Below are 15,391 nucleotides of genomic sequence, written 5' to 3' on the forward strand. Positions count from 1 at the left end.
GAATACATTCTCTTACTTCATGTTAATAATGTACTTAAACTGCTTATTATCAAAATTGCAGTCACAACTACATGCTTAATTACTCCCTACAGCGCACGTACAATATATTCTTTGAACGCTAAACTTGTAAGTAAATATATCCTTAGCCCTGTAGGTGGCTCCTGCAGTCTATAGCAGTGGTTTTCAAACTTTTTTTCTGGTGTACCAGTTGAAGAAAATTGTTGATGCTCGTGATCCAGTGGAGTTGCTCCCAGCCAATGGGAGTGCAAAGCCGGTGCTCAGGGCAGGGGCAGCACGCAGAGCCCCATGCTGCTGCTTCTGGGGTGCAGTGCAGTAGCCTACCTTAGCTGGGCAGCACCGCTGACGGGACTTTTAATGGCCTGGTCGGCGGTGCTGACCAGAGCCGTCGCAACCCAGTGCCTTACATTCTGCAACCCAGTACCGAAAACCACTGCTCTACAGAACAATAATCATGAATATCCCCCTCACCCCCATCTATACCATATTATTGTTCCTTTAGAGCAATACATCATAACTTGTGACTGATTTTCATAAAAATGGTGGTTCTTCGAGTGCTTGCTCATGTCGATTCCATTCTAGGTGTGCACGCACCCATGTGCACAGTTGTCAGAGATTTTTGCCTTAGGGTCAGCTGTGGTGCCCCCTTCAGTGTCGCACTCATGCGTCAGTATATCAGGTGCCGCTGGCCTTTCGCCCTCTCAGTTCCTTCTTACCACCTGTGACGGTTGGAGTGCCTCCTCTTTGCAATTTGCAAGAGCGTTAGCGGGTCTTCATAGACCTTTGTTCTATCTAATCTGTACATAGTTAATAGTAGTTAGTTAGTCTTTGTAGTGTTAAGTTAGAGTAGGTGGAGTCCAGGCTGGGACTTGGTACCCGAGTGGGGCATGCCCCACTCTCCCGGCTTCAAGTCATGTGTGTCATGTAGCAGGCCGATGCCGATCACTGACCCCCATGACAACTACCTGAAGTGTTTGGGGGAAGCCCATAGAAAGGACAGGTGTCGTATTTGTAAAAGCTTTCGTCCTCACGCACAAAAAGAGCTGGATAGCTGCTTGAGGACCCTCTTCATGGAGGTTGTGCTTCGCCCCGCATTGAAGCCTTCTGCAGCAGAACCCACGCTGAGTACTTTGGATTCAATGCGAAGTGCGCTGCTGCCGCCACTGGGCTCTGCCCAGCACCGTTCCCCCTCACTGGTGCCAAAGAAGCGCCAGAGAAGAGGAGCCCCTCGGCACCGAAAGACAAGGGGGTTGTGGGCAAATGACCTTTGTCAGGCCACAAACCCACTGTGGGGCTTCATGGGGGTACTGCTGAGGTCAGACTCCACCAGCCTGGCCAGGGATCCACCCCTGACCCCAGGAAGCGGCAAGGGTCCCTGGCCTCTCCCAGGGCCGTCAGTGCCCGAAGCGGTACCGGTGGCTAAAGAGCAAAGCCAACTGGATCCGCAGCCGCCATGCCAGGTGGATGACTTAGGCTTGCCCTTCGGTACCCGGGCCTTAGTCATTGGAGTGTGGCCTCACAGGATGGCTGAGCACCCCTGGTCACCAGACTGCAGGTACAAATCTCTGTCTCTGTGACCTCGGACCCCAGCACCATATACCAGCTCTCCAGCTAGAAGACCCAGGTCCCTGACGTGCTCCCTGTCTACTAGGCACGGGACTCCGGAGCCGCAATGTCATTTCCTGTACTGGTGAATTTCCGGCCACAGGTCACCTAGACCCCGATCACCCTCCCACAGGAAGTCTCCTAGATGTCGATCATGATCCTGGAGGGGCCGCTCAGGATCACAGTGCTAGTCCTGGTCACCCCAGTACCACTTCTTTAGTAGGCGTCGCTAGTTGCTTTTGCCTCGCCAGTCACCCATCAGAGGCAGCAGGCAAACCTGGGCCTTGATGGCTCCACTGTGGTCACCAGAAGGACAGTGGTCTGGGTCATAGGCGCTGACCCAGAACCCACAGGGAAAAATTAGTGGGAGCTCTGCACCCACAGGCAGCCAAGCTTCCCCCTCCTCGTCTCTTTTGCCCTCCCCCGAGCGTGCCATGTCCCCGCTTCTCTCCTCCCCTCCCTCCCAGCGCTTCCTGTCCCCCCGCCACCTAACAGCTGTTTGGCATCACTTAGAACTTTCCGAGAGGGAGGGGGAGGTGCGGGGATGCGGCACGCTCAGGGAAGGAGGTGGAGAAGAGGCAGGGCAGGGATGGGGACTTCGGGGAAGGAGAGGGGTCGAGCACCCACCATGCAGAGGGGAAGTTGGTGCCTGTGGTCTGAGTTGAACTGGGAGTTTAGCCCTTTGCCCCAAAAGGGGAACTCTCCACCTACACGGGAGACTGGCGCACCTCTGGCCATGGTGCCGTTACAGCAGGGACAGTGGCCCACCCAGTTGCTGTACTTGAACCCATGTGGGGTGCCAGTGGTGCAGTCACGTATTCCCAGCCCTCCCTGGCTGCCTCGGACAAGCCAGCCATGGCACTACTGGCATGGCAGTTGGAGCGCGGTACCAAGCCAAATGCAGGAACAGCGCACTAGACCCTGGCATCGAGGGAGCCCTCCCCTGAGAAGGGGCGGGGGGAGAACGTGCTCTTCCTCTAGCAGTACAGTCCTCGTCGTCATCCCCGGACGAGGCGGTGGCCAGGCTGTCCCACTCCGGCAGTCCCCTGGATGACTTTAAGGAGCACTGGGCCCTCCTTTAAAAGAGTGTCTGAAAACCTAAGCCAGGAGATCGCGGAGGAGGCCGACGACCTCTTCAATGTGATTTCAGCCACCACCCTGCTCAGGTCGCATTGCCCGTCCACCCAGGGGTCTTTAAGATTACCAAGTCATTGTGGCAAACCCCCTCCTCTATTCCGCCAACCTCTAAGAAGGCGGAAAAGAAATAATATGTCCCTGCAAAGGGATTTGAATAGCTCTGTACACAACCCCATGCAACATCACTGGTCATATCTGCGCCAGTGGGACAGACAAGGCCAAGTTAGGGGCATGCTGAAGAACAAAGATGCCAAAAGACTAGATTTGTTTGGCAGAAAAGTTTGACTGCTAGTCTACAATTCAGGGTGTCTAAGCACTAGGTCCTGTTTGGTAGATATAATTTCAATCTATGGGACTCCCTGAATAGGTTTAAAGAGGCCCTCCCACGGGATCATGCCTAGGAGTTTGCTGTTCTCGTGGACGAAGGCACATCAGTCGCCAAGGGAGTCCTCCAAATGTCCTGGGACGCTACTGGCTCAGCAGGCAGGGTAGTTGCATCTGCAGTGGCCATGAGACTCGGTTCTTGGCTGCAGTCCTCTGGTTTGTCCCAAGAGATGCGGGCCATGATCCAGGACCTTCCTTTTGAGGGTACGGGGCTCTTCTCTGAGCTGATGTATTCAAGGCTCCACGGTCTTAAAGTCTCCCAAGCCACCTTCCGCTCCCTGGGCCTTCATACCCCTCAACAGTCCAGGAAGCCTTTCTGTCCTCCGCCTCCTCCCTCTCTGCAGTCTAGGTCCTGGGGAACTCCCAGAGCGGGTTCCTAGAGGAAGAAGGATAAAGACAAGGGGCATAAGCAGTGATATCCGTTGTCTTCCCGCCTGGCTGCACTACCTGACCCTCCCAGAAACCAGGAAGGCCAAAAGCAGCCGTTTTGTGGGTGCACCCAAGGATGACTTCCCAGTCAAGCTACTGGATCTGTCCCTCTCATACCTCAACTGCCTCCGCCCTTTCTGGTCGGCCTGGTCCCGTATTACCTCAGACCATTGGGTGCTCGATACAATCTCTACAAGCTATACCCCCCAGTTTATCACTGACCACCCCTCCCACGCCACTTCCCCATCGCTCTTTAGGGACCCTTCTGACAAGCAGCTCCTCATTCAGGAGATCAACAACCTCCTGTTCCTGGGGACAGTGGAGGAGGTCCCTCAGAACATGGAAGGAAGAGGGTTCTACTCCCGTTACTTCCTAATTCCAAAGGCAAAAGGGGGCCTCAGACCCATTCTGGACCTGCATCGCCTCAACAAGTCTCTCAAGAAGTTGAAGTTTCGCATGGTCTCCCTGGCCTCCATCATTCCCTCCCTGGATCTGGGAGATTAAATCGCCCTCGATTTAAAGGATACTTACTTCTATATTTCCATTTTCCCAGGGCACCAGCGCGTCCTCTGTTTCATGCTGGGCCAGCACCATTTCCAGTTCACGACAATGCCCTTTGGCCTCTCGTCAGCACTGAGAGCGTTCACAAAGTGTATAGCGCCAGTGGCTGCTTACCTGCGACATCGGGTTTACCCATACCTTGACAACTGGTTGATAAAGGGCCAGTCCCGGGATCAAGTGCGGAGGCATCTTGATCTGATCTGTTCCACCTCTCGAAACATGGGGCTGATAATAAACGAGAAAAAGTCAACCTTGACCCCAGGGCAACACATTAAAATTCAACGGAGCGGTTCTCGACTCCACTCAGGCCAGAGCCTTCCTCCCCAAGACTTGGTTCCAAGCCATGGTGGACCTGATCTCGTGTATGCGAGCCCACCCGCTCACCACTGCCCACAAGTGCCGGAGACTGTTGGGTCACATAGCGGCATACACTTTCATGGTCCGACATGCATGGCTCTGCCTCAGGCCCTTGCAGAGGGGTTTATGTCCCCAACCGGCACAGCATGGTCTGTGGGTAAGAGTGATCCTCATAGTGCTGGCTTGGCTGCGCCAGCATTGATACAGCATTCTGCTGGATGTTTTAGTGGTGACTCTGTTCCAGCTGCCACTCAGGCCGGCCTTGCAGTCCCAAAACCACAGCAGTCTTCTGCATCTGAACCTGGCGGCGCTACACCTGATGGTTTGACGGCTGCATGGCTGAACGAGCAGGAGCAGCAGTGCTCAGCTGATGTCCAGCAGATTCTGTTGGGCAGTAGAAAGCCCTCTAGTGGAGCGACCTTACTGGCCAAGTGGAAGCAGATCACCTGTTGGACCTTGGATAAAGGTGTTCAGCCTGAGTGAGGCTTGTTGCTGCTGATTTTAGACTACCTTCTGCATCTCAAGCTCCAGGGCTTGTCCCTTTCATTGATCACAGTCCACTTGGCGGTAATCTCGGCCTTCAATCCACCTCTCAAGCGTAGGTAGGTTTTCGCCCAGGACATGACAGCCAGATTTCTCAAGGGCTTTGAGCGTCTCTACCCAAACGTCAAGGTCCCCTTTCGTCTGTGGGATCTAAACCTGGTGCTGTTGCTGGTCCTCACTGGTCCTCCTTTTGAGCCTTTGGGTTCCTGTTCTTTCCTCCTGTCCTGGAAGGTTGCGTTCCTGGTTGCGGTGACTTTGGCCTGTCGAGTCTTTGAAATTTGGTGCTCACCTCGGAACTACCTTATGCAGTCTTCTACAAGGACAAGGTCCAGCTGAGACCACACCCGGCTTTCCTGCCCAGGGTGGTCTCTGTTTCATTCAAACCAGGACATTTACTTACCGGTCTTCTTTCTAAAGCTGCATAAATCAGGGGGAGCATAGATTGCATGCCTTGGACGTTAGGAGGGCGCTAGCCTTCTTCATTGACAGGACCAAGCCGTTCTGTAAGTTGATACAATTGTTTGTCACAGTGGTTGACATAATGAAAGGTCACCCTGTATCTGCTCAAAGAATTTCTTCTTGGATCACCGCCTGCATTCACTTCTGCTATGATCAAGTGAAGGTGCCGCCCCTGGTGATTGTCACCACCCACTTGACCAGAGCACAGGCCTCTTTTGCAGCTTTTCTGGCCCAGGTCCCTATCCATCTACAGGGCAGCCACCTGTTTGTCCATCCATACATGTACATCCCACTATGCACTTACCCAGCTGGCTTGGGATGATGCTGGCTTTGGTATGGCAGTACTGCAAGCTGCTAAGCTGTGAACTCCAAGCCCACCTCCATAGATACTGCTTGCACGTCACCTAGAATGGAACCTACACGAGCAAGCACTCGAAGAGGAAAAAATAGTTACCTACCTTTCGTAACTGTTTTTCTTCAAGATGTGTTGCTTATGTCCATTCCATTACCTGTCCTCCTACCCCTCTGTTGGAGTTGCTGGTAAGAAGGAACTGAGAGTGCGTAGGGTCGGTGGCGTCTAATATACCAATGCATGGGCATGGCACTCAAAGGGGTGCCCCAGCCTGCCCTCCGGATATTGCTAAGGCAAAAGTCTCCAACAACTCTGCACATGGAATGGAATGGACATGAGCAACACATCTCGAAGAACAACAGTTACAAAAGGTAGGTAACTTTTTTTTTTCCCGTTGTGTGAACCCAGTCTCTTAGCCAAATTAATTAGTAGTCAGAGTAGCACTTGTTAATCCCTACTGTGGTGTGGCAGGGAAATAGTTTGTAATAAGTTATTGTGAATCTGACATATTTTCACATTTCCAGGTCTCCGCCAGGACTGTGCTTCAAGTTCTGCTTCAGTGTCCCGTCGCAGTTCCAGTGCTTCCCTTCACTCTCTGAGGAGAGGCACCTATAGTGACCAGGAGTTTGATACATACAGTCTGGAGGATGAGGATGATTATGATTGTTCACTATCCTATCGTAGTGCTCACAGGTACTCGCCATCTCCTCTCAGCTCCCCCCGTTGCCAATCCCCTTCTTCAGGTGCAGATTATGGCAGGACAACAAACTCTCGAATTCGACCCCCAAGGAGAGCTGTGCAAAGTCCAATGCAAGACCAGCTAAAATACACAAATAACGAAGGTAGGCTGGCTGTAAACTTTACAATACTATGTATTAAAAATGGAAATGATTTAGAGAAAGAATAGCTGTTTCATGGGAACTACTTCTGCAATTGGTTATGTTACTTGTTTGCTCTATTATTATTTTGAATTAAAATGGTAGTCTGCAATTTCCTAGGAATAGACTAAACAATGAAGGCAATTTGATTACTGTATAGTATACATTCTATTGGGAATTAATATTTCAGAGGAAATGCGCCACAGTATGCCTAACCTGGCTAGGACAAGCCTTTGCTCTCTGGAATCTGTAAGAAGCAGTCGGAGTCTGGAATCAGATTTGCAAGTGCCCAGCAGCCGACTTTCCAGAATTCAGCAACCATCAACAAGTCAGTTCACTTTATCATTTTGCCACTTCATTTGTAAAATAATAAGTTTTTAACTAAGAACAAAAATAAATGTGCCTGACTGCAGATCTGAGGCTCTTAAAAGGCCCAGCATCCTAAAATATTCGTGGGATGGACTTTGACTCCCTCAGGGAACAGGTGGGCAGGATCCCCTGAGAGGCTAATATGAGGGGGAAAGGAGTTCAGGAGAGCTGGCTGTATTTTAAAGAAGCCTTATTGAGGGTGCAGGAACAAACCATTCCAGTGTGCAGAAAGAATAGCAAATATGGTAGACGACCAGCTTGGCTTAACAGAGAAATCTTCGATGAGCTTAAACACAAAAAGGAAGCTTACAAGAAGTGGAAAGTTGGACAGATGACGAGGAGTATAAAAATATTGTTTGAGCATGCAGGGGTGTAATCAGGAAGGCGAAAGCACAATTGGAGTTGCAGCTAGCAAGGGATGTGAAGGGTAACAAGAAGGGTTTCTACAGGTATGTTAGCAACAAGAAGAAGGTCAGGGAAAGTGTGGGACCCTTACTGAATGGGGAAGGCAACCTAGTGACAAATGATGTGGAAAAAGCTGAAGTACTCAATGCTTTTTTTGCCTCGGTCTTCACAGAGAAGGTCAGCTACCAGACTGCTGCACTGGACAGCACAGTATGGGGAGGAGGTGAGCAGCCCTCAGTGGCGAAAGAACAGGTTAAGAACTGTTTAGAAAAGCTGGACATGCACAAGTCAATGGGGCCGGAACTAATGCATCCGAGGGTGCTGAGGAAATTGGCTGATGTGATTGCAGAGCCATTGGCCATTATCTTTGAAAACTCATGGCGATCGGGGGAGGTCTTGGATGATTGGAAAAAGGCAAATACAGTGCCAATTTTAAAAAAGGGAAGAAGGAGAACCTGGAGAACTACTTACCTCAGTCCCTGGCAAAATCATGGAGACAGGTCCTCAAGGAATCCATTTTGAAGCACTTGGAGGAGAGGAAGGTGACCAGGAACAGTCAACATGGATTCACCAAGGGCAAGTCATGCCTGACCAACCTGACTGTCTTCTATGATGAGATAACTGACTCTGTGGATATGGGGAAAGCAGTGGATGTAATATACCTTGACTTTAGGTTTTGATACGGTCTCCCACAGTATTCTTGCCAGGAAGTTAAACAAGTATGGATTGGATGAATGGACTATAAGGTGGATAGAAAGCTGGCTAGATCTTTGGGCTGAACGGGTAGTGATCAATGGTTTGATGTCTAGTTGGCAGTCGGTATCAAGCAGAGTGCCCCAGGGGTTGGTCCTGGGGCTGTTTTTGTTCAACATCTTCATTAATGATCTGGATGATGGGATGGATTGTACCCTCAGCAAGTTAGCAGATGACACTAAGCTGGGGGGGAGAGTTAGATACGTGGGAGGGTAGGGATAGGGTTCAGAGTGACCTAGACAAATTGGAGGATTGGGCCAAAAGAAATCTGATGAGGTTCAACAAGGACAAGTGCAGAGTCCTGCACATAGGATAGAAGGATAGGCTAGAATTCGATGCACTGTACAGGCTGGGGACTGGCTGGCTAAGCAGCAGTTCTGCACAAAAGGACCTGGGGCTTACAGTGGACGACAAACTGGATATGAGTCAATAGTGTGCCCTTGTTGCCAAGAAGGCTAACAGCTTATTGGGCTGCATTAGTAGGAGCATTGCCAGCAGATAGAGGGAAGTGATTTTCTCTCTATTTGGCACTGGTGAAGCCATATCTGGAGTACTGCATCTAGTTTTGGACCGCCAACTTCAGGAAGGATGTGGACAAATTGGAGAGAGTCCAGCGGAGGGCAACGAAAATCATTGGGGTCTGGGGCACATGATTTTTGAGGAGAGGCTGAGGGAACTGGGCTTATTTAATCTGCAAAAGAGAAGAGTGAGGGGGGATTTGATAGCAGCCTTCAACTACCTGAAGGGGGGTTCCAAAGAGGATGGAGCTAGGCTGTTCTCAGTGGTGGCAGATGACAAAGCAAGGAGCAATGGTGTCAAGTTGCAGTGGGGAAGGTGTAGGTTGCATATTAGGAAAAAAACTATTTCACTAGGAGGGTGGTGAAGCCCTGGAATGGGCTACTTAGGGAGGTGGTGGAATCTCCATCCTTCGAGGTATTTAAAGCCTGGCTTGATAAAGCCCTGGCTGGGTTGATTTAGTTGGGGTTGGTCCTGCTTTGAGAAGGGGGTTGGAGTAAATGACCTCCTTCAACTCTAATCTATGATTCTATGTCAGTATTGTTAATGTTTTTTTTCCCTCTCTCTCCCGTGGGGGGCCACCTCCCCCTTCACATCTAGGTCTGACTCCCAATAAGCTCAGGTATTCCTCTAGTGCTGGGCAGTCTCCCTTAACAGTCCGACAGTCAATGAAAGGTTCATGCTCAAACTCCCTGTTGACACCAAGGCAGCCACTAAAAGCTTCCGGTTACACCACTCCTGCAAGTGGAGTCCGAAAGCCACAGTCTTCAACTCTCAGTCCAGGATCTTCTAGTAGCAGTTCTTCCACTGCGAGAAGCAATAGTACAGCCACTGGAGCCAAAAATTCACCTGTTAAAGTACGAACATCTGTTGGAGGAACTACTACTCCGAAGAGCAAGCTGATACAGCCATCCAAGAGGTAAGATCTTGAAATGAGCATAAAAAAATTAAATGCACCTTCACAAATTTTGCCAACAACGCTGATGTCTGTGATACTTAAAATGCATTTCAAATCTGTAAAGTAATTGTGTAAAAATGGCGTTCTCCTCAGATGCACTTTAAGAATACTTATTAAACTTCTCAGTTGAGTCAAAATGACTTTTAAAGCACAAACCAGAAAACATAGCTTGACTTCCAGATCCCAGACTGAGCTTGGAAAATTCCAATTTGTAAATTGAAAGAAAAAAAAATCTAGATTGATTGAAATACATTCATTGTAGGTTTTAGAGTAGCAGCAATGTTAGTCTGGTTTGGCAAAAAGAAAAGTAGTACTAGTGGCACCTTGAAACCATTTTAGTTTGCAGCTGGAATTTGTAGGTTGGTCAATAAATCTCTATGCCTCAGAGGAAAAAAGTTATGTATTTACTGATAAATATAGTGCTTTTGACATGCATCATAGTGCTTTACAGAGTTATAAAGGGCTCTAATACTTCGAGAGCTTTAAATGAAAGGCACTATAGAATTGCAAAGCACTTAAAGGGTGGGTAAGGAAAACAGAGACCCAGAGAGACTGTGATTTGCCTAGGGTCACAAAGGCCTTTGAGGTAATAATTGCTTCAAATGTCACGAAAATACAGTTCTCTAGAGAGGAAGATGGTTCGGTGGTTAGGGGACTAACCTGGCACTTAGGGAATTGAGCCAAGCTTTCCTGCTCTGCCACAGACTTCCTGTGTGACCTCGCACAAGTCATTCAGTTTCTCTGCCTCAGTTCACCATCTTTAAAATTGAAATGTCTATTTCCTGATTTCCCTGAATGCTTTAACTCACAGGTGCATTGTGGGATGGAAATGGGGGCTATTAATTACCTCAAATAGCTGAAGTCCAGATAAGTAGCAAAGAATATGGTAATTTGGATAAAGGTAACAGCTAGATTTAGACTTTGGCATATGTGCCTGTGCCGGGGAGTAAGAATCCCCTCATACACCTGCAGGTTGGAAAGGAAAGTGAAGCCTTGCCTCTGCTCTCACTGTACTGGCCAGTACAGCTGAGCCAGCATGGTGAACCATAATTTTGCTGCTGGCATAGGCTAACAAAATATCTATACTCAACCTCCCCCATGCCCCTAGCAAGGGGGAGGCTGGGAGGGAGTTGTCTGAGGTAGTGTCTCCCAAGATTACTATTCGGGTGGGGCAGTTTATGCACCACTTCTTACTCAGGGCTGTGTCCAAAATCAAAATCTAGCCATGAGGTAACAGAAGAATTCAGGTAGGTGGAATGAAACTTGAAAAAAGAAAATGAAATTTGGTCAAGACGCTGGTGTCAATACTCACTCCTCCCACAAAAAATGCACTGAGATCTCTAATGATCCTGACGGACTAGAGGTCTTGTCTTTGAGGAAATAGACTACACCAGCAGCATGGTGCCCACAAATCTTTCTGGGGAACTACTTCATTTGATAGTTAGACAGAAGAGTTGCACTTGCTGAATCACTTGTATTACCTTCTACTGCCTTTTTGTAAATGTTGGAGTTCAAAAAATATTTTGACCAGGCCTGACCTTGCTTAGCTTGCAAGATCTGAGGCTCTTGACCAAGGTATGACTGCAAGTCAAAAAACCAAATAATCTACTTGTTCACCACTGAAGAGGGATTTGAAAAGTAGAGCAGACTTAAAATATTTTAACTAGAGCTGTTGATTAATTGCAGTTAACTCTTGCGATTAACTCAAAAAAAAATTAATCACAGTTTTAATTACACTGTTAAACAATAGAATATCAATTGAAATTTATTAAGTATTTTGGATGTTTTTCTACACTTTTATATATATTGTATTCTGTGTTGTAATTGAAATCAAAGTGTATATTTTTGATTAAACATTTGCACTATAAAAATGATAAAGAAATAGTATTTTTCAATTCACCTCATACAAGTACTGTAGTGCAATCTCTTTGTCATGAAAGTGCAACTTACAAATGTAGATTTTTCTTGTTGTTACATAACTGCTCTCAAAAACAAAACAATGTGAAACTTCAGAGCCTACAACTGCATTCAGTCCTATTTCTTGTTCGGCCAATCGCTAAGACAAACAAGTTTGTTTACATTTACAGGAGATAATGCTGCCCTCTTCTTATTTACAATGTCACCAGAAAGTGAGAACAGGAGAATCTGCATGGCACTTTTGTAGCCAGCGTTGCAAGGTATTTATATGCTAGATATGCTAAACATTCGTATACCCCTTTATGCTTCAGCCCTCATTCCAGAGGACATGCTTCCATGCTGATGACGCTCATTAAAAAAATAATGCGTTAATTAAATTTGTGACTGAACTCCTCGGGGGAGAATTGTATGTCCCCTGCTCTGTTTTATCTACATTCTGCCATATATTTCATGTTATAGCAATCTCGGATGATGACCCAGCACATCTTGATCATTTTAAGAACACTTTCACTGCAGATTTGACAGAACGCAAAGAAGGTACCAATGTGTGATTTCTAAAGATAGCTACAGCACTCAACCCAAGGTTTAAGAATCTGAAGTGCTGTCCAAAATCTTAGAGGGATGAGGCGTAGAGTATGCTTTCAGAAGTTTTAAAAGAGCAACACTCGAATGCAGAAACTACAGAACCCTAACCACCAAAAAAGAAAATCAACCTTGTGCTGGTGGCATCTGACTCAAATAATGAAAATGAACATGCATCAGTCCGCACTGCTTTGGATTCTTATCAATCAGAACCAGTCATCAGCATGGACTCATGTCCACTAGAATGGTGGTTGAAGCATGAAGGACATATGAATCATTAGTGCATCTGCACGTAAATATCATAGAATACCAGGGTTGGAAGGGACCTCAGGCGGTCATCTAGTCCAACCCCTTGCTCAAAGCAGGACATAATCCCCAACTAAATCATCCCAGATAGGGCTTTGTCAAGCCTGACAGTAAAAACCTCTAATGAAGGAGATTCCACCACCTCCTTAGGTAATGCATTCCAGTGCTTCACCATCCTCCTAGTGAAAAAGTTTTTCCTAATATCCAACCTAAACCTCCCCCACTGCAACTTGAGACCATTACTCCTTGTTCTATCATCTGGTACCACTGAGAACAGTCTAGATCCATCCTCTTTGGAACCCCCTTTCAGGTAGTTGAAAGCAGCTATCAAATCCCCCTTCATTCTTCTCTCCTGCAGACTAAATAATCCCAGTTCCCTCAGCTTCTCCTCATAAGTCATGTGCTCCAGCCCCCTAATCATTTTTGTTGCCCTCCGCTGGACTCTTTCCAATTTTTCCACATCCTTATAGTGTGGAGCCCAAAACTGGACACTACACCAAATGAGGCCTCACCAATGCTGAATAGAGGGGAATGATCCCTCAATCTGCTGGCAGTGCTCCTACTTATACAGCCCAAAATGCCGTTTGCCTTCTTGGCAACGAGGGCACACTGCTGAAGCATTTCCAGCTTCTCGTCCACTGTAATTCCCAGGTCCTTTTCTGCAGAACTGCTGCTTAGCCAGTCGGTCCCCAGCCTGTAGTGGTGCATGGGATTCTTCCTTCCTAAGTGCAGAACTCTGCACTTGTCCTTGTTGAACCTCATCAGATTTCTTTTGGCCCAATCCTTCAATTTGTCTAGGTCACTCTGAACCCTATCCCTACCCTCCATTGTATCTACCTCTCCCCCCCGCCCCCAGCTTAGTGTCTTCCACAAAGTTGCTGAGGGTGCAATTAATCCCATCATCCAGGTAATTAATAAAGGTGTTGGAAAAAAACTGGCCCCAGGACGGACCCTTGGGGCACTCCACTTGATACCGGCTGCCAACTAGACACTATTGATCACTACCTGTTGAGCCCGATCATTTAGCCAGCTTTCTATCCACCTTATAGTCCATTCATCCAGCCCATACTACTTTAACTTGCTGGCAAGAATATTGTGGGAGACTATCAAAAGCTTTGCTAAAGTCAAGGAATAACACGTCCACTGCTTTCCCCTCATCCACAGAGCCAGTTACCTCATCATAAAAGGCAGTTCCTCACCCAGTCGCCATGAGTGTTCAAAGATAATGGCCAATAGCTCTGCAAACACATCTGCCCACTCCTTTAGCATTCTCGGATGCAGTGCATCCGGCCTCAGGGACTTGTGCTCGTCCAGCTTTTCTAAATAGTCCTGAACCACTTCTTTCTCCACAGAGGGCTGGTCACCTCCTCCCCATGCTGTGCTGCCCAGTGCAGTAGTCTGGGAGCTGACCTTGTTCATGAAGAGAGAGGCAAAAAAAGCTTTGAGTACATTAGCTTTTTCCACATCCTCTGTCACTAGGTTGCCTCCCCCATTCGGTAAGGGGCCCACACTTTCCCTGACCACCTTCTTGTTGCTAACATACCTGTAGAAACCTTTCTTATTACTCTTAACATCTCTTTCTAGCTGCAACTCCAAGTGTGATTTGGCCTTCCTGATTTCACTCCTGCATGCCTGTGCAATATTATTATACTTCTCCCTGGTCACTTGTCCAATCTTCCACTTCTTGTAAGCTTCTTCATTGTGTTTAAGATCAGGAAGGATTTCATTGTTAAGCCAAGCTGGTCACCTGCCATCTTTACTATTCTTTCTACACGTCGGGATGGTTTGTTCCTGCAACTTCAGTAAGGATTCTTTAAAATACAGCCAGCTCTCCTGGACTTCTTCCCCCCTCATGTTATTCTCCCAGGGGATCCTGCCCATCAGTTCCCCGAGGGAGTCAAAGTCTACTTCTCTGAAGTCCAGGGTCCATATTCTGCTGCTCTCCTTTCTTTCTTGTGTCAGGATTCTGAACTCTACCATCTCATGGTCACTGCCTCCCAGGTACCTATCCACTTTTGCTTCCCCTACTAATTCTTCCCTGTTTGTGAGCAGCAGGTCAAGAAGAGCTTTGCCCCTCGTTGGTTCCTCCAGCACTTGCACCAGGAAATTGTCCCCTACTCTTTCCAAAAACTTCCTGGATTGTCTGTGCACTGCTGTATTGCTCTCCTAGCAGATATAAGGGTGATTGAAGTCCCCCATGAGAACCAAGGCCTGTGATCTAGTAACTTCTGTTAGTTGCCTGAAGAAAGCCTTGTCCACCTCATTCCGCTGGTCTGGTGGTCTGTAGCATTCTCCCACCACAACATCTCCCTTGTTGCTCACACTTCTAAACTTAGTCCGGAGACTCTCAGGTTTTTCTGCAGTTTCATACTAGAGCTCTGAGCGGTCATAGTGCTCTTACATACAATGCAACTTCCTCACCTTTTCTGTCCTGCCTGTCCTTCCTGAACAGTTTATATCCATCGATGACAGTACTGCAGTCATGTAAGTTATCCCACCAAGTCTCTGTTATTCCAATCACATCGTAATTCCTTGACTGTGCCAGGACTTCCAGTTCTCCCTGCTTGTTTCCCAGGCTTCTTGCATTTGTGTATAGGCACTTAAGATAACTTGCTGATCGTCCTGCTTTCTCAGTGTGAGGCAGGATTCCTCCTCTTTTGAGCTCTCCTGCTCGTGCTTCCTCCTGGTATCCCACTTACCTCAGGGCTTTGGTCTTCTTCCCCCGGTGAACCTAGTTTAAAGCCCTCCTCACTAGGTTAGCCAGCCTGCTTGCGAAGATGCTCTTCCCTTTCTTCGTTAGGTGGAGCGTGTCCCTACCTAGCAGAATATCTTGCAATTCTGGCTACAACAGTGCCATGAGAA

The 15,391-nt window shown here is 47.9% G+C and overlaps 2 protein-coding genes across 16 annotated transcripts in view; one reads left to right on the top strand and one right to left on the bottom strand.

The window, feature by feature from the left end:
- LOC140917504 (SLAIN motif-containing protein-like) overlaps positions 1-15,391 on the top strand; it is a 116,842-nt gene that overhangs the window by 48,892 nt on the left and 52,559 nt on the right. For 7 of the 14 annotated variants that reach the window (XM_073360530.2, XM_073360529.2, XM_073360537.2 and 4 more), the window contains 4 exons: positions 6,370-6,687; positions 6,914-7,051; positions 7,670-7,720; positions 9,367-9,685. In XM_073360530.2, coding sequence (XP_073216631.2) covers positions 6,370-6,687; positions 6,914-7,051; positions 7,670-7,720; positions 9,367-9,685 — 826 coding nt within the window. Of the gene's footprint in view, positions 1-6,369; positions 6,688-6,913; positions 7,052-7,669; positions 9,686-11,811; positions 12,694-15,391 lie in introns of those variants that run through there. The other 7 variants (XM_073360531.2, XM_073360535.2, XM_073360539.2 and 4 more) reach the window with 5 other exon arrangements.
- VAMP7 (vesicle associated membrane protein 7) overlaps positions 1-15,391 on the bottom strand; it is an 83,875-nt gene that overhangs the window by 1,592 nt on the left and 66,892 nt on the right. The gene's annotated exons all lie outside the window — the stretch shown is intronic.

The sequence above is a fragment of the Lepidochelys kempii genome, chromosome 9 (genome assembly GCF_965140285.1).
Source record: "Lepidochelys kempii isolate rLepKem1 chromosome 9, rLepKem1.hap1, whole genome shotgun sequence".
Classification (NCBI taxonomy): Eukaryota; Metazoa; Chordata; order Testudines; family Cheloniidae; genus Lepidochelys; species Lepidochelys kempii.